Source organism: Hyla sarda, chromosome 1 (genome assembly GCF_029499605.1).
Source record: "Hyla sarda isolate aHylSar1 chromosome 1, aHylSar1.hap1, whole genome shotgun sequence".
Taxonomy (NCBI): Eukaryota; Metazoa; Chordata; class Amphibia; order Anura; family Hylidae; genus Hyla; species Hyla sarda.
The window spans coordinates 372,940,272-372,959,934 of NC_079189.1; the positions used below are offsets into that span (position 1 = coordinate 372,940,272).

Here is a 19,663-nt window from a genome sequence, read left to right on the forward strand (position 1 = left end):
GGAATCCGCCGCAGATCGCTGGGCTGAATTGTCCAGCGATCTTCGGCCATCGCCGACATGGGGGGGGTCATCATGACCCCCCTGGCGGATATGCCGCGATGCCTGCTGAACGATTTCAGCAGGCATTGGGCACCGGCTCCCCTCCAGCTAGCGGCGGGGGCCGGGATTTGACAGGACGTACTCAAACGTCCTGAGTCCTTAAGGACTCGGAAAAGGGGCCGTTTGAGTACGTCATGCGTCCTTAAGGGGTTAAAGGGGGATTTATCAAAACATGTGCAAAGGAAAAGTGGAAAAGTTGCCCATAGCAACCAGATTGCTTCACTTATTATTATTATTTTTTTTTTTTTTAAGTCTTCTAAAAATAAAAGAAGCCAACTGACTGGTTGCTCTATAGACAACTGCTCCATTTATCCTCGGCACAAGTTTTGATAAAAGTAAATATGGAAACTTTGGCCATATATTAAGTTATAGAAGCTAAAGCAGTAGTCAGTGTTACAATTTTGATGGAAATCAATTCTAGCGCCACTCAAGTCAAAAGCTAACGTGTGCTCCATAGCTTAGTCAAGGTTCACATTACAATTCTGACCATTTTGTCAAGTATGAGTCATCAAAGTGTCATAGTGGAATGCCGACATAAGTGCACATACAAGCCTTATTAACTTTAATGGGCCAAGCAGTCAACTAGTATCTACATTTTGTTCATTTTCTATAGGTAATATTACATGTACCATTTATTAGGATTTAACCCCTTAACGACGCAGGACGTATATTTACGTCCTGTGCTGGCTCTCGCGATATAAAGCGGGGTCGCAGCGCGACCCCGCATCACATCGCGTCGGTCCCGGCGCTCATCAGCGGCCGGGACCCGCGGCTAGTACTACACATCGCCGATCGTGGCAATGTGCGGCATTAACCCTTTAGAAGCGGCGGTCAAAGCTGACCGCCGCTTCTAAAGCGAAAGTGAAAGTATCCCGGCTAGTCAGTCGGGCTGTTCGGGACCGCCGCGGTGAAATCGCTGCATCCCGAACAGCTCACAGGACACCCGGAAGGGCCCGTACCTGCCTCCTCGGTGTCCGATCGACGAATGACTGTTCCGTGCCTGAGATCCAGGCAGGAGCAGTCAAGCGCCGATAACACTGATCACAGGCGTGTTATTACACGCCAGTGACCAGCATGAGAGATCAGTGTGTGCAGTGTTATAGGTCCCTATGGGACCTATAACACTGCAAAAAAAAAAAAAAAAAATGAAAAAAAATGTGTTAATAAAGGTCATTTAACCCCTTCCCTAATAAAAGTTTGAATCACCCCCCTTTTCCCATAAAAAAAATAAAACAGTGTAAATAAAAATAAACATATGTGGTATCGCCGCGTGCGTAAATGTCCGAACTATAAAAATATATAATTAATTAAACTGCATGGTCAATGGCGTACACGTAAAAGAATTCCAAAGTCCAAAAAAGCGTATTTTGGTCACTTTTTATACCATTAAAAAATGAATAAAAAGTGATCAAAAAGTCTGATCAAAACAAAAACCATACCGATAAAAACTTCAGATCACGGCGCAAAAAATGAGCCCTCACACCGCCCTGTACGTGGAAAAATAAAGTTATAGTGGTCAGAAGATGACATTTTTAAACGTATACATTTTCCTGCATGTAGTTATGATTTTTTCCAGAAGTACAACAAAATCAAACCTATATAAGTAGGGTATCATTTTAACCGTATGGACCTACAGAATAATGATAAGGTGTGATTTTTAACGAAATATGCACTGTGTAGAAACGGTGCTGTGGCTGTGAAGCCAGGAATCACATGGTGCTTGTCTCTGTGTAAACCCCTCACTGACCTAGCCCCCACCCTCCTATCAAGACACAGTAGTTGGCTGGATGACGTTTTCCTCACACTTCCTGCATGTTAAGTGACAGCTGAAAGAGGAAAACTTCTGTATATAGCTAATGAATATTTAGACAAATACATGGGTTGGTGAGAGGGAAAGGATGGGCTATGGGTTTAGTTCCCTGAAGTACCCCTTTAAGAAGGGTCCTAGTAACTAGGACATTTTTTGATACAGAGGGCAGGTAATGTGTACTTGAGCTGCACGCGTGGCAACTAGACTTGGACCTTGCTTGACTTTGAGGGCGGGGGTAGCCAACGGCAGCTGCATATGCATCAGTTATCACCGCATTCGCTGCATGGAAATGATCACGGCATCTGAGGGGTTAATGGCGGACATCCGCGCGATCACGGATGTCCACCATTACGGGCGGGTCCCTGGCTATCAACAGCCGGGACCTGCCGCGAATGACGCAAGCATCGCTCCGATGCTCGCGGTTACGCATAGGACTTAAATGTATGTCCTGGTGCGTTAAGTACCAGCTCATCGTTAAGGGGTTAAAGTCTTTGCAAAAATTGTTTAGGGTTTGTTTTGCCTCTTAAAAACACAGCCAATTTTGGCCTTGAGAACAAAGGAAATTTTCATTTTTGCGTTTTCGTTTTTTCCTCTTTGCCTTCTAAGAGCCACAACTCTTATTTTTCCATCTACAGACTCATATTTTCCCATAATATCAACAGCGCAATCAAAAAATACTTTTTATGGTGGGAAATTGATAGGAAACCCGCAATTTTGCAACTTTTGGGGTTTTTCACTGTTTGTACACAGTGGTGGAGATTTATAAAAACAATCCAGAGGAAACGTTGCCCAGTTGCCCATAGCAACCAATCAGATCGCTTCTTTCATTTTTAACAAGTCCTCTGCAAAATGAAAGAAGCGATCTGATTGGTTGCTATGAGCAACTTTTCTTCTAGACAGGTTTTGATAAATCTCCCCCAGTGTACTTTATGATAAAACTGACATGTTCTCTTTATTCTCTGGGCAAATACGACCAAAATGATACTCATCTTTACATGCTTTATTATTGTACTACTTTAAAAAAAAAAAAAAAAAAAACTCTGGTCTGCAGTTACAAAGCCCCAAAACTTCAAGCTGCAATGCACTGTGTTTTGACAACTTTCTATCATAGCTGGAAGTAACAGTTTCATGAATCTGTCCTAAAGTAGCTTGTCTATGAGATTGCCTGTGCTCCCAACAAGCCATCACAATTTCACTACTTGCAACACATCAGCTTCACTTCTCTTGCCGCCTTATATATCCCACCCCTATGGAGGTACTATTGAACAAGATAATCAGTGTTGTTTACATTGCCAGTCTCTGTACTATATTATATATTTTATGAGAAATATACTATAATTTCTAATACAGATCCATTTAAGCAAAAATTCAACCAATGCTTTATTAGGCCATCCATATTTTTTTTTGAAGCTACAAAAAGCAACAGTATGCATCAGCTAACTATAACAATAGACAAAGACTTGATGTTATCACCAAAATAAGTCCTATTGGAATCTGCCAACAGTGCAGATTTGGTGATTTTACTAAATGCAATTGGTGCTGGTGCTTTTTTTTTCTCCCTAACTTTTTTCCGTCTGAGAAGGCGGTGTGCAAATCTGCATCGAAGGCTGTGTCACAGATTCCGTAGCTTTTGACAGGAGTACTTAGGACTCCAACCGCTGGGGATCTCCCGCCCAGCTTTACTCCTGAATAGGACAGGGGTGTGGAAATTGGAAAAAAAAAAAAAAACTACTTGTCCAAGGGACTAAAATGGAACACAATCCACTTGTCCTAGTAGATTAAATCATTTCAACCAAAATCGTATGTAAATAAGGTCTTCTGGACTTTCATTTTTTTCTCCTGGCTCTATAAAAGCCATAACTCTTACTTTTCCCCCTACATACCCATATGAGGGCTTGTTTTTTGCTGGACCAATTGTACTTTGTAATGACACCTTTCATTTTTACATAACTTATGCTCCAAAACAAATAATTATTTGTGATGTGAAATAGAAAAAAAAAATGCTAATTTGGGGTCAAACTCACCTTGTGGTCAAACTTATATGTTATTTTGATACTTTAGGTCAGCCTGAATACACCAATCTGTCATGCTTTACTAATTAAATTTTTTTTTTTACTTTAATAAAAAAAAAAAAATAATTCCTGACCCCTATAACATTTTTATTTTTCTGTATACTGGGCTGTATGATGGCTCACTTTTTGAGCAGTAATCTTCTGTTTGTATCGGTACAATTTTGGTATGGATCTGACTTTTTGGACACTTTTTACTTCATTTTCTCTTCTCTGTGATTTGGTATTTTTTTTACATTAACGCCATTGACCGTGCGGAATATATAATGTTATGTTTTACTAGTTCAGACAATTACGTACTCCAATACCAAATATGTTTATTTTTACTATGTCAACATATTTTTTACATAGAAAATGGGAGTGATATGTACTGGAAGTTTTTTTTTTTAATACACTTTATTAGGAGAAATCATTAGATTTCTCATACAATTTACATTTGATTGAGCCTGCTCAAGGCAGGCTCAATCAAACGCAGATCCACAGGGTAGTAATAGATGAAGAGGTAAGCCCTCTGGCTATCCCCCCCAACCCCCGGGATTGCACTGCAGTGGGGGGGGGGGGGGGGTGATGCACCTCACTAGTCCACCAGGGATGGTTATCTTACTAGAAAAAGAATACATCAGCACACTGCTAGCACAAAGCTGTATTTGAAACAGGACATGTTTAACTTTGCAATATTGCTATGGTGAAAAATAGAGGTTCTTAGCTTACCATTTAGCAAAATAGTGTGTACCATCCCACCACGATAAGGCGACTTCATTGGGACGGCAGTGTGCTGCTGTATTCTTTTTCTTGTATTTGCAGTTCAGCCGCAGTAGCGTGCACCTGTATACTTATTTCATACAATGGGTGTGTATCAGTATGTTATGACCAACTTCTACCTTCTTTTGTATTGCACATGTGGGGGGGAGGCTGCCTCCATGTTGGTTCGTGCACCCCACCCCTTTCATAAGGTGCTGGATGTGCTAGACCTTACATGACTAGAAACTGTATGCTCAGAGGCATATCCATAGTGTAGGGTCTGTCCCAATGAGGTCACCTTATTGTGGTGGGATGGTACACACTATTTGGCCAAGTGGTAAGCTAAGTACTTCTACTTTTCACCATAGCAGTATTGCTAAGTTAAACATATCATATTTCATATATAGCTTTTTGCCATCAGCTTTTTGCGCTGCTGTATTCTCTTTCTTGTATTTGCAGTTCAGCCACAGCAGCGTGCACTTGTATACTATCATGCAATGGTTTTGTATGAGTATGTGCTGACCAACTTCTACTTTCTTTTATAAGATCCCTTTAGATGCCGCTGTCAACTTTGACAGCGGCAATTTAAAGGGTTAATAACCAGCGATCGATGCATGTCGGCTATTAGCGGCAGCCCCCAGCTACTGAAATCAGCAGGGGGCTGCCGGGTATGAAGCAGGCTCGAGTCAGGAGCCCGCTCCATACACCCTGAGCCAGAATTATCAAAATAAATGGGGAAGTCAGTCTGGCCCTGCTTGCCAGATACAGGGCTAAATGTATGAAAAATTCACCTGCCCGGTGCCCGGAACTACATGTCCCAGGCGTCGGGCGATAGGATGTCCACATCCCTGTAGGATGTGTTAACCACCACACAAATCTGCACCCAACATGCCCCCTCCATGCAGCTTTATGGTAAAGCCATGGATTCCCAAGTGCATCGATCCAGCTCTCGCATAGAGCTGCATGGAGGGTGCGTTTCGGGTGCTGCTTCGTGTGGAGTGGGCGGGAGATCGTGTGGATTTCTAGCGGTCGGACACTTACCCCTTATGCTTAGGATAGGGGATAAGTTTTTATGTATCACGTAGTACTCCTTTAAAACAGGGCTTGACAAATTTCTTATGAATCTAGGAGCCAGCAAAAAAAAAAAAAAAGTTAGGAGCCTGGATGCCGCCAGTCATGCAACATGATGTCATTTGAGCAGTCATTCGTGTCCCCTCATCTCTCCCTATAACACAATCATTAGTGCCCACTCATCTCTCCCTTTGCCACATTCATTAATGTCACCTTGTCTCTCGCTGAGCCAGTCATCAGTGTCCTCTCATCTCTCCATGTACCAGTCATTAGTGTCCCCTCATCTCTCCCTGTTCCACAGTTATAAGTGTCCCCTCATCTCCCTTCATGTGTCATGATCGTTAGTTTCTCCCTCATCTCCCCTCATTTGTCACAATCTTTAGTGTCCCCTTATCTCCCCTCGAGTCATGATCATTAGTATTCTCCTCAAGTGTCTCCCTTATCTCTTCTCTCATGTATCACCCCTGATCTTCCCTTATGTATCATGATAATGTACCCCTCAGCTCCCCCCGTGTCACGATCATTATAGTGCCCCCCTCATTTTTCACGATCATTAGTCCCCTTTTGTGTCACGATCTTTAGTGTTCCCTTATCTTTTGGTAGGGTCACAAGTAGCATATACAGCACACCAATGGGGGTGTGACGCATGGGCCCACCTCCAGACCCCACGGCACACAAAGGGCTGTGGCAGAGAAGCCCAGTGTTTAGGCCTGTAGCAAAATGCGCTGCGTATTTCCAGGCAGATTTCCTGCAGCATGAAAAACACTACATATACACTACGCGTGATCCTACCCTTAAAAATAAATAAACCACAAAAAACAACTGTTACCTCTGCCTCAGTTCCCATGTTGATCTCCAGCAATGCCTCCAGTGTTACAGGAGCAGTGGCTGTCACATAACTACCACAGAATATCAGCAACCTCAGCAGTCATGCTCCGTACTTCTGAATATGGAATGTGACCACCAATGCCACTAATTGACTGTGGCAGTCACCTGACGTCTGCTGCACATGTATTTATTTATTTATTTTATTTATTTATATAGCGCCTACAGATTCCGCAGCGGTGTACCACTGTAGCACCAACCGTAGGCAGAGCGGGGGATTTGTTTTATTTTTTACTATGGATAATCCCTTTTGGAAAGGGTTCACAAAAAACATTGTTGCCACAACAAGATTCTTGTTTATTGAGTAAAAGTTGCTACTTTTACTCAATAAACCAGTTACTTTATGTAATTTATGTTATGTTATATTCCCTGACAGTCTTCATGAGGTATGCTCCTGCACTTTTTTTTTGTGTTTTTCATATTGCCAACAACAAGATTCTTAGTCACCATGGTGACCGAGATTTATCAAGCCCTGACTTAATGGAGCGCATTACTAATCAGTGTGGCCTATTGTGTCTATCATGCAACAGAACGCACAGTGTTGATTGCATTATAAGCAGAGGCCACAAAATTGATGTGAACAGGGCCTAAATACAGTTTAACAGTGTTGTGTTGTTGTCCCTGGGATACATCTTAGATCAATAACAAGGAATCCAATATAAAACTATTAGGATTGTGGAAAACCTCATACATATATATTTTCTTGACAAAGTTGATGGGCTAGCAGTAGACTTTCAACGCTGTTTAAAATCCAAAACCTACACAGAAATATGAGATATTTGTGAAGATCTACATCTTAGTATTATATTGCACCACATTTTAGTTTATCTTCAGTTCCCTTTCCATCATTATATCAGACAAAAGTGCACTACTTGAAGAAAGCAGTAAATAAAGCACGTTACTTATATTGCACGAAATCACATATGTGGATGCCATAGAAGTCAAAATTGGAAGTGAGTACATCTGCAACCAGTTTTTTTTTGTTTTGTTTTTTGTGAAAGCTAATTTTAAATGGGAACTCCTTATAAAATAAAAAATCTTTCTAATGTACTTTGTTTAAAAAAAAAATTAATTAAGTTTTATTTGTGCTTAAAAAAAGATGCCCCTAGGTGTCTCCCTACTTGTCCGCCAACACCCACCCCCCCCCCCACCCCACCCCATATCTTGCACAGACTTTGAACTCCTGCTGGCCTGGCAGAAGTCCAAAATCAGGAAATGCAGCATGAAGTGCTGAGAGGGGTGTGTGCAGCCTTAGCCAATCATACCTCATCTCACACTGAACTGCTCTGGGCTGTGTGTAGCAGAGTGAGGGAGGAAGTTCTCCCCTGTATGGCTTCAGATGATGTTACGCCTGCTAGGGATCGCCATTTCCTAGTCTGTGAATCAGACTGAGCAGAAAATACAGATCAATATCTTGGTAGAACACTAAAAAAAATTAAAAATAAAGGCAGGGGATGGTTTATCATGATGGGGCAGTGAACTGGGAGGATATTAAAATTTAACAAGATAATCAGAGGTACTCTTTAACGAAAGACCAATTTGGAAAGATCATTAATTTATTTACTTTGCGAGATTAAAGAAATGTTTTATAGTGAAAGAAAGCTGGGTAAAGTGGATTCTTAAAAACAACAAGACACTTCTGCCCAGAGTGAGATGAACCCATTGATCATCCTTAATGCATACAGAAATTAAGTACATACAGTAACTAAGCTGAATTCACAATCAGGCAGGAGAAATGACAGGTGGCACCTGTCACAAGATTATCCTCTAGAGCGGCCTGTTACCTCTGTGCTAAGCAAATAAAACGCATAGCTGAAATCAGAATTATTCTCTCATGCAAAAGTGAAACAGATACTTTGCAGATACTATTAAACCTTTAGATAACTGCCATGCCTAACTGGGAACCTTGTGCCAAAACTTTACACAGGTCCAGAACATGTTAGACTCAAAGCTATTAAAACACTGATGTCTTACAAGAACAGGACAAATGAAACAGGTAAAATAGGTCTGCAAATATCCAAAAATGGCATGTAGTCACAAGGCCAATAAAATACTAAAGTGAGCATAACACAGAATTATTTCTATGCCTGCATTATGTCTACAATTCCAGGGGCAACCACAGGTCTGATCACCAAAAACAACAAAATCCTAGGTTCCATACAGGTGACGAGACCCTTGATCAGGCCGGGATATGCAGCCATAATATCCACCCATATTAAGCTGGTATGAAAATAGCCTAATAATAAAGAAACCGTTCTAAATACTATTGTAATAAAAGGGGCATTTAAGGATTATTTGTCTTCAGCCTTTGAGGCCACAATGCCAAGGTTCAAGACTGTGTAATATGTTTCTATTACATGTGTGAGCCACTTTGTCACCTTGTCATGCCCAGGACCTACCCGGAAGTCCTGAGCACGGAAGTATTTTTATTTTACTGTTGTCTCTGTCCTTTCCCAGCAAGTCACATGGTCTCCAGGATGCAATGGATGGATAGCATTATTCAGTAAATCCTTTCCACCCTGCTTTCCACCCACACACTGCACCTACCCACTACAGCACTTCCAGGCTTGGGACCCATGCATGCAAATGGCACAAAGCAGCAAACTGAGGTTGTGATGCATATTACACAGGATTATAAATCGGCATCGTGGGTTCAAAGGCTGAAGAAGAATAAAATGCTGAAATTTGGCACTAGCATCAAAGCTATATTACAGGATAAGATCCATATGTATTGATCTTTAAAATATTCAGTTTGGCTCTGCACCACTTGTTATATTTGTAAGGGAGTCTACTCTAAAGGCTCATTCCCATTACAGAATCTCTGCCCGGTACCTAGCAGCCAGTTCCTTTTTACAGGAATATCTGTAAAAAGGAACAAGGAGGGCCCCACTGCTGCCTGACTGGGATGTCCCCCTTTGGTCCACTGGAACACATTGAAACACTGCAGCTTCCAACCTACATGAACACTCCCTCCTGTTGCAGAGCGCCCACTGAAGCAGCATGTTGTTCTTCAGCCCCACCAGACAAATCAACTGCAGCAATAAAGCAGGTAGTGTAGGACACAATCTGCGGCTGCAGGGCTGACAAAAAGCTAGGCGCCAAAATAAAATTCTGAGTTGCCATGGTGACCTGGGATTTGTCAAGCCCTGGCATTTTTAACTTGCACAGCATAAAAGTGAAATCCCTCCGAAGTAGCAAAATTAGGTGGTTGAATTTTTCCCCAATTTTGCCATAAATTTTTTGATAAAATGAAAGGTGTCATTAAAAAGTACAATTAGTTTTGCAAAAAAAAAACACAAGTACTCACATGACTAGAAAAATCAATATCAATTTTAATAAAACAAAAATGGCTATGGATATTAAGGATTATAATAGAACTGAGGGTTCCACTGTTACGATAGGATAACATTTCCTTTCTTTTCTTCAATTAGGGCTCGGTTGCACAATCCTATGTATCCTCATTCTTCTACACTTCATTTAATGTTTATGTGCTCAGTTTGTGATTGTCCTTTTTATCATTTAATAGCATTAAACCCAAGTCTTGGATGTCATCTTTTTAGTGCTATTAATTTCTAAGTATTTGGGGGCGCCCTTTCTTTGTCCATTTTACTGTTTTCCATAATATTCTCTTTAAACAAGAACTCAAAAAGAACTGCAAAACATGTAGGTAACAACTGTATTGAGCATACATGGTTGCCTATGTGGAGCAGGTTAAACGTGGAAAAACATGAAATATTGGAGATTTGTTAGTTAACCCCTTAAGGACTCAGCCCATTTTGGCCTTAAGGACTCAGACAATTTAATTTTTACGTTTTCATTTTTTCCTCCTCGCCTTCTAAAAATCATAACGCTTTTATATTTTCATCCACAGACTAGTATGAGGGCTTGTTTTTTGCGCGACCAGTTGTCCTTTGTAATGACATGACTCATTATATCATAAAATGTATGGTGCAACCAAAAAACACTATTTTTGTGGGGAAATTAAAACGAAAAACGCAATTTTGCTAATTTTGGAAGGTTTCGTTTTCACGCCGTACAATTTATGGTAAAAATGACGTGTGTTCTTTATTCTGAGGGTCAATACGATTAAAATGATACCCATTATTACATACTTTTATATTACTGTTGCGCTTAAAAAAAATCACAAACTTTTTAACCAAATTAGTACGTTTATAATCCCTTTATTTTGATGACCCCTAACTTTTTTATTTTTCCTTATAAGCGGCGGTATGGGGGCTCATTTTTTGCGCCATGATCTGTACTTTTTTTTGATACCACATTTGCATATAAAAAACTTTTAATACATTTTTTATAATTTTTTTTAAATAAAATGTATTAAAAAAGTAGGAATTTTGGACTTTTTTTTTTTCCGTTCACGCCGTTAACCGTACGGGATCATTAACATTTTATTTTAATAGTTCGGACATTTACGCACGCGGCGATACCAAATATGTCTATAAAAAATGTTTTTAAAGCTTTTTGGGGGTAAAATAGGAAAAAACGGACGTTTTACTTTTTTATTGGGGGAGGGGATTTTTCACTTTTTTTTTACTTTTACTTTTACATTTTTTAAAATTTTTTTTTACACTTGAATAGTCCCCATAGGGGACTATTCATAGCAATACCATGATTGCTAATACTGATCTGTTCTATGTATAGGACATAGAACAGATCAGTATTATCGGTCATCTTCTGCTCTGGTCTGCTCGATCACAGACCAGAGCAGGAGACGCCGGGAGCCGCACGGAGAAAGGAGAGGGGACCTCCGTGCGGCGTTATGAATGATCGGATCCCCGCAGCAGCGCTGCGGGCGATCCGATCATTGATTCAAATCGCGCACTGCCGCAGATGCCGGGATCTGTATTGATCCCGGCAACTGAGGGGTTAATGGCGGACGCCCGCGAGATCGCGGGCGTCGGCCATTGCCGGCGGGTCCCTGGCTGCGATCAGCAGCCGGGATCAGCCGCGCATGACACGGGCATCGCTCCGATGCCCGCGGTTATGCTTAGGACGTAAATGTACGTCCTGGTGCGTTAAGTACCACCGCACCAGGACGTACATTTACGTCCTGCATCCTTAAGGGGTTAAACAGATTCATTAAAAGCAAAGAGCAAATCTAAAGTAACATACATTAACAAAGACAGAATATACAATTCATAAAAAACAACTATTGGCAAATCTGTACATTAACATAGAAAATATGTAAAAGGTAATCAAACGCACTGTCTATAAGAAAGCTCAAATAGAGATAATACAGTTCCTAAATATGTATTATTTACATTACTTAAGAAAAAAAGTCTTAAGAATGCCCTATAATTTTACTCTAAAATGAAAGCATTTCATCGTCTCAGAGGTGAGTGAAGACCAAATTGTAGCAAATATTTTCAGTAAGGAAACAAGAAATGATATGTGCTCTAGGCTTTAGTGAGGAATTCCAGGATCTCTCTTTACAGCAGATGCATGAACTTACCATGTTTTGCTCGGAAGAGTACTGTATCCTTAGTGTGTCCATTGCTCGGATCATAGATTGCATGGCAGTAAAAATATTTTGATAAACCAGCTTTATGAATCCTCGTCGATCTTCATCTGTGTAACCAGAACCGTGAATAATTCTCATCTGTTTAATGAAGGTGCTTTTCCCGCTCTCACCAGTGCCTGAGGGGATCAAACGGAAGGTTTGTTAGTTGTCAACTTCTATAATAAAAGGAGGTTTTGAATAAATACATATTCTCATATTTTCTGTAAGTGTACTGTGTTGATTTTAGGACCTGCTGAGGTTCTTGTTTTCCTTCATCAAGAGCATGCTGAAACTTTTACTCAGCTAACTTTCAAAAAGTAAAAAAATAAATAAATAAATAAAAAATAAATAAATAAAAAGAAAGGCCTGGAACCAGAACGCAAATCTTAAATCCGAGCTAAGAACTAAAGAAGCCTCAGTAAACTTTAGATAAAAGCAAAATACTAAACTGATGCAGATAGATATTCTTCTGTTTATTAGGCTTTGTGGTTTATATGTGCTTACCTTCCCTACCACCACAGAATGTTTATTTTCATGGGGTAGTGAATGGTCTACTTACCTTGTGGGTTGCAAGAGATCTATCAATACATAACAGAATTAAACCACTAGAACTTCTGGTTCCTTGTCAACCAAAATATCTCCTAGCACTGTATTCACTAGAACACACTGAATACACTGGATCCCTGAGCAACTGTAAACATAGCAGCTTCTCGTTGAATGCTCTAGCCTGCTCCAGTAAATCCAAACCATCCAGAAAAGTATAGAGCACAAAACAAATATTTTGTCATTTGAAAAGTTTCATTCATCCTATTATTAAAACCAGAGAAAGGTTAATTTATTAACCTCTTCATGACGCAATTTATCATTTTGCATCCTTAACTTTAATAGCAATAAACAAATTTAAAAAATTTAATAAAATACATTTTTCACCTACAGGGTTATATGAGGGACTGTTATGTGGGACCAATTGTACTTTGTAATGGAATTACGAAAACAAAAATCATATCACAATTTTGCAAATCTGGAGGGGTTTTTCTATGCATTCCTATCAATATCCACACAGAAGACAACGTATGCTTTAGAGAATCACAAGGTATAACAATAGGATCAGAATGAAGATTGCAATTCAGAAATAAAGTGCTGGTAAGAAAATTAACAGTGCTACTATCTATATAATGTACATTACCAACGGGGCAAAAAAATAAAAAAATTCTAGTAGTGTTCCTTTAATTTAACCCTGAAAGGGGTACTCCGGTGGAAATTTTTTTTTTTAAATCAACTGGTGCCAGGAAGTTATTTAGATTTGTAAATTACTTCTATTAAAAAATATATGTCCTTCCAGTACTTATTAGCAGTTGTATGCTACAGAGGATATTCTTTTCTTTTTGAATTTCTTTTTTGTCTCGTCCACAGTGCTCTCTGCTGGCACCCAATGCCCGTAACAGGAACTGTCCATCCTGAAAATCCCCATAGCAAACCTATGCTGCTCTGGATAGTTCCTAACATGGACAGAGGTGTCAGCAGAAAGCACTGTGGAGAAGACAATAAAGAAATTAAAAAATAAAAGAATTTCCTCTGTAGCATACAGCTGCTAATAAGTAATGGGAGGATTAAGATTTTTTTTTAAATAGAAGTAATTTACAAAGTAATTTACAAATTTAACTTTCAGGCACCAGTTCATTTAAATAAAAAAAGTTTTGCACAGGAGTACCCCTTTAACCCCTTAAAGACTGAGCCCTTTTTCACCTTAAGGACTTGGCCATTTTTTGCAATTCTGACCACTGTCATTTTAAACATTAATAACTCTGGAATGCTTTTAGTTATCATTCTGATTCCGAGATTGTTTTTTCGTGACATATTCTACTTTAACATAGTGGCAAAATTTTATGGTAACTTGCATCCTTTCTTGGTGAAAAATTCCAAAATTTGATGAAAAATTAGAAAATTTAGCATTTTTCTAACTTTGAAGCTCTCTGCTTGTAAGGAAAATGGATATTCCAATTTTTTTTATTTTTTTTTTATTCACATTTCCAATATGTCTACTTTATGTTTGAATCATAAAATTGACGTGTTTTTACTTTTGGAAGACACCAGAGGGCTTCAAAGTTCAGCAGCAATTTTCCAATTTTTCACAAAATTTTGAAACTCGCATTTTTTCAGGGACCAGTTCAGGTTTGAAGTGGATTTGAAGGGTCTTCATATTAGAAGTTCCCCACAAATGACCCCATTATAAAAAAAACTGCACCCCTCAAAGTATTCAAAATGACATTCAGTCAGTGTTTTAACCCTTTAGGTGTTTCACAGGAATAGCAGCAAAGTGAGGGAGAAAATTCACAATCTTCATTTTTTACACTCGCATGTTCTTGTAGACCCAATTTTTGAATTTTTGCAAGGGGTAAAAAGGAGAAAATTTTTACTTGTATTTGAAACCCAATTTTTCTCGAGTAAGGACATACATCATATGTCTATGTTAATTGTTCGGCGGGCGCAGTAGAGGGCTCAGAAGGGAAGGAGCGACAAATGGTTTTTGGGGGGCATGTCACCTTTAGGAAGCCCCTATGGTGCCTGAACAGCAGAAAAAAAAAAAAATGGCATACCACATGGCATACCATTTTGGAAACTAGACCCCTCGGGGAACATAACAAGGGGTAAAGTGAACCTTAATTCCCCACAGGTGATTCACGATTCCCCTAAAATGCTTGGTTTCCCAAAAGTTTTACATTTTTAAAAAGGGTAATAGCAGAAAATACCCCCCAAAATTTGAAGCCCAATTTCTCCCGATTCAGAAAACACCCCATATGGGGGTGAAAAGTGCTCTGCTGGCGCACTACAGGTCTCAGAAGAGAAGGAGTCACATTTGGCTTTTTGAAAGCAAATTTTGCTCTGGGGGCATGCCGCATTTAGGAAGCCCCTATGGTGCCAGAACAGCAAAAAAAAAAAACACATGGCATACTATTTTGGAAACTAGACCCCTCGGGGAACGTAACAAGGGTTTAAGTGAACCTTAATACCCCACAGGGGTTTCACGACTTTTGCATATGTAAAAAAAAAAATTTTTTTTTTTACCTAAAAATCTTCTTTTCCCAAAAATTTTACATTTTTAAAAAGGGTAAAAGCAGAAAATACCCCCCAAAATTTGTAACACAATTTCTCCCGAGTACGGCAATGCCCCATATGTGGCCCTAAACTGTTGCCTTGAAATACGACAGGGCTCCAAAGTGTGTGCCATGCGCATTTGAGGCCTAAATTAGGGATTGCACAGGGGTGGACATAGGGGTATTCTACGCCAGTGATTCCCAAACCGGGTGCCTCCAGCTGTTGTATAACTCCCAGCATGCCTGGAGAGTCAGTGGCTGGGTGGCAATACTGGGAATAGTTGTTTTGCAACAGCTGGAGGCTCCGTTTTGGAAACAGTGGCGCACCAGACATTTTTCATTTTTATTGGGGAGGGGGGCTGTGTAGGGGCATGTGTATATGTAGTGTTTTTTACTTTTTATTTTATTGTGTGTTAGTGTAGTGTTTTTAGGGTACAGTCACACGGGCGGGGGTTCACAGTAGTTTCTCGCTGGCAGTTTGAGCTGCGGCAGAAAATTACACACTGGGGGATAGGGGATAAGTTTTTCACCACTGGACTACCCCTTAACTCAGTGTTTCACAACCAGTGTGCCTTCAGCTGTTGCAAAACTACAACTCTCAGCAGTCACCGACAGCCAACGGGCATGCTGGGAGTTGTAGTTATGCAACCAGCAGATGCACCACTACAACTCCCAGCATGCACTTTAGCTGATTGTGCAAGCTGGGAGTTGTAGTTATACAACAGCTGAAGGTACACTTTTCCATAGAAAAAATGGGCCTCCAGCTGTTGCAAAACTATAAGTCCCAGCATGCCCATAAGGAAATGCTGGGAGTTGTGGTGGTCTGCCTCCTGCTGTTGCATAACTACAGCTCTCAGCATGCCCTTTTTGCATGCTGGGAGATGTTGCTAAGCAACAGCAGGAGGCTGTCACTCACCTCCTACTGCTGCTCCGGGACACAGGTCAGTCCCTCGCCACCGCTGCTCCTGGGGCCCCGATCCCAACATTGATGCCGGGGATCGGGGTCCCCAGCTCCCGGGGTTTTTTTCCTGCACCCGCTCATGTCCTCCGGAAGAGGGGCGGAGCGGGTTGCGGGAGTGACACCCGCAGCAGGTGCCCTGATTGGTCGGCCGGTAAACCGGCCGACGAATCAGGGCGATCGTGAGGTGGCACCAGTGCCACGTCACCCCTGCTGGCTATGGGAGACTGCCCCGAACAGCCTGTAATTCTGGGTCATCGGGTCACTGGAGACTCGATTGACCCGGAATCTGCCGCAGATCGCTGGTCTGAATTGTCCAGCGATCTGCAGCCATCGCCGACATGGGGGGTCATCATGACCCCCCTGGGCAAAATGCCGCGATGCCTGCTGAACGATTTGACAGGACTTACTCAAACGTCCTGAGTCCTTAAGGGGTTAAGTATCAGGACATCAAGCCTTATATTAATATTAAACAGCCCAGGACATGCATTTACAACCTAAGCAGCATATCAACTATGAAATTAGGCCAGGAGCCGTTAAAGGGGGGTCAGAACATGGCAATGAACAGTTGTTTTTTTCAAGTCCTCCAATTTTTTTTTTTTAACAATAAAAATAAATTATTCTATGGGTTGGTATGATTACAAAGATACCAAATTTGGATAAAGTTTGCATGTCAGTTTCACCGTATTGTGAACTTGAAAAAAATTTGTGCCCCACAAAGTTGCGCAATTCCATTTTTTTGTTAATTTTTTTTTATTTTGCCCTACATACAATTTTTCTTTCTGGCTTACTAATACAATATATGATCAAATAAATTACGGCAATGAAAAATACAACTTGTCCCACCAAAAATAAGGCCTAATATGATTTTGTCAGTGGAAAAAGAAAAGAAAAAAAAAAATACATGAGACAAAAATCTAAATTTGTCTGGTCATGAAAGGGTAACAAAATATATTTAAAACGTACATATGCCCCTCCTCTAATAAAAAATTTTAACCCCTTAAGGACCGGAGGTTTTTCCGTTTTTGCATTTTCGTTTTTTGCTCCTTGCCTTTAAAAAATCATAACTCTTTCAAATTTACACCTAAAAATCCATATGATGGCTTATTTTTTGCGCCACCAATTCTACTTTGTAATGACGTCAGTCATTTTGCCCAAAAATCTATGGTGAAGCGGGAAAAAAAATCATTGTGCGACAAAATTGAAAAAAAAAACGCTGTTTTGTAACTTTTGGGGGCTTCCGTTTCTACGTAGTACATTTTTCGGTAAAAATGACACCTGATATGTATTCTGTAGGTCCATACGATTAAAATGATACCCTACTTATATAGGTTTGATTTTGTCGGACTTCTGGAAAAAATCATAACTACATGCAGGAAAATTAATACGTTTAAAATTGTCATCTTCTGACCCCTATAACTTTTTTATTTTTCCGTGTATGGGGCGGTATGAGGGCTCATTTTTTGCGCCGTGATCTGAAGTTTTTAACGGTACCATTTTTGCATTGATAGGACTTATTGATCACTTTTTATTCATTTTTAAATGATATAAAAAGTGACCAAAAATGCACTATTTTGGACTTTGGAATTTTTTTGCGCGCACGCCATTGACCGAGCGGTTTAATTAATGATATATTTTTATAATTCGGACATTTCCGCATGCGGTGATACCACATATGTTTATTTTTATTTTTATTTACACTGTGTTTTTTTTTTTATTGGAAAAGGGGGGTGATTCAAACTTTTAATAGGGGAGGAGTTAAATGATCTTTATTCACTTTTTTTTTTCACTTTTTTTTTGCAGTGTTATAGCTCCCATAGGGACCTATAACACTGCACACACTGATCTTCTATGTTGATCACTGGTTTCTCATAAGAAACCAGTGATCAACGATTCTGCCGGATGACTGCTCATGCCTGGATCTCAGGCACTGAGCAGTCATTCGGCGATCGGACAGCGAGGAGGCAGGAAGGGGCCCTCCCGCTGTCCTGTCAGCTGTTCGGGATGCCGCGATTAGCCGCGGCTATCCCGAACAGCTCGACTGAGCTAGCCGGGAACTTTCACTTTCACTTTTAGCCGCGCGGCTCAGCTTTGAGCGCGCGGCTAAAGGGTTAATAGCGCGCGGCGCCGCGATCGGCGCTGCGCGCTATTAGAGGCGGGTCCCGGCTTCACTATGACGCCGGACCCGCCATGATATGACGCGGGGTTACTGTGTAACCCCGCGTTATATCGGAAGAGCAGGACCAAGGACGTACCGGTACGTCCTTGGTCCTTAAGGGGTTAATCACCGATTTTTCCAAAAAACTAACAAAAAATATCCCCATGTATTTGGTATCACTGTGTGTAGAAGTTTTTAAAACAAACAAAAAAAAAATACCAAAAGTCCCAAATTTCTCATTTCCAGCCACATGACAACAGGAAAAAATAGAATATAAAGTAATCAAGAAGTCATATATGTACATAAGTGGTACCGATAAAAACTACAGATCACTGTCCAAATAAAATGAGCCCTCATACAGCCCCATATATGAAAGAATAAAACATTTTTTATAGTGGTCATTATATAGCCATTTAAAACATACTTACCTGTACGCCCCGGTCCCGCTCCCCTTCTATGATACGGGCCATCAACGGCCAGGACCCCTGTCTAATGCCGGACATCACCAATCGCGGTGATGCCCAGCATTAACCCCTTAGACGCGGTGTTAATAAAGTTTGCCAAGTTACAAATAAAAAATATGTAAACATAAAAATAAACATATGTGGTATCGCCGCTTGCCTAAATGTCCTAACTATAAAAATATACTGTTAATTAAGCCGCACGGTCAATGGCGTTATCATAGACAAAAATTCCAAGAAAGTGATCAAAAAGTCCCATCAAAACAAAAATGGTACCGATAAAAACAGATCACGGAGCGAAAAATTAGCCCTCATATGCGGAAAAATGTTAAAAAAAAGTTAGAGGTCAGAAGATAATTTTAAACATACTAATTTTGGTCCATGTAGTTATAATTTTTTTAAATAGTAAAATAAAATAAAACCTATATTCTGTAGGTCACACGTATACCTAATTTATAAAGATAAGGTGTCGCTTTTACCGAAAAGGGCACTGCGTAGAATGGGAAGCCCCCAAAATTTACAAAGTGGAGTGTTTTTTGTTTTTTCATCAATTTTGCCCCACAAACATTTTTTTCTGGTTTTCGACAAATTTTGTGGTGAAATGGTAATTGTATTGATTAATGGTATTACAAAGTAAAAATGGTGATAAAAAAACAAGCACTCATATGGGTCTGTAAGTGGAAACTTGAAAGTGTTCAGATTTTTAGAAGGTGAGGAGGAAAAAATGAAAGTGCAAAAATGAAAAAATGGCCTGGTTCTTCACTGCTCAAAAAAAAAAGGGGACACTAAGATAACACA

The 19,663-nt window shown here is 40.2% G+C and overlaps 1 protein-coding gene across 3 annotated transcripts in view; it reads right to left on the minus strand.

Moving 5' to 3' along the window:
* The window catches only part of LOC130275490 (guanine nucleotide-binding protein subunit alpha-14), a 188,530-nt gene that overhangs the window by 90,006 nt on the left and 78,861 nt on the right, over positions 1 to 19,663 (minus strand). For all 3 annotated transcript variants that reach the window (XM_056523548.1, XM_056523554.1, XM_056523539.1), the window contains one exon: positions 12,146 to 12,330. In XM_056523548.1, the coding sequence (XP_056379523.1) occupies positions 12,146 to 12,330 (185 nt within the window). The remainder of the gene's footprint in view (positions 1 to 12,145; positions 12,331 to 19,663) is intronic.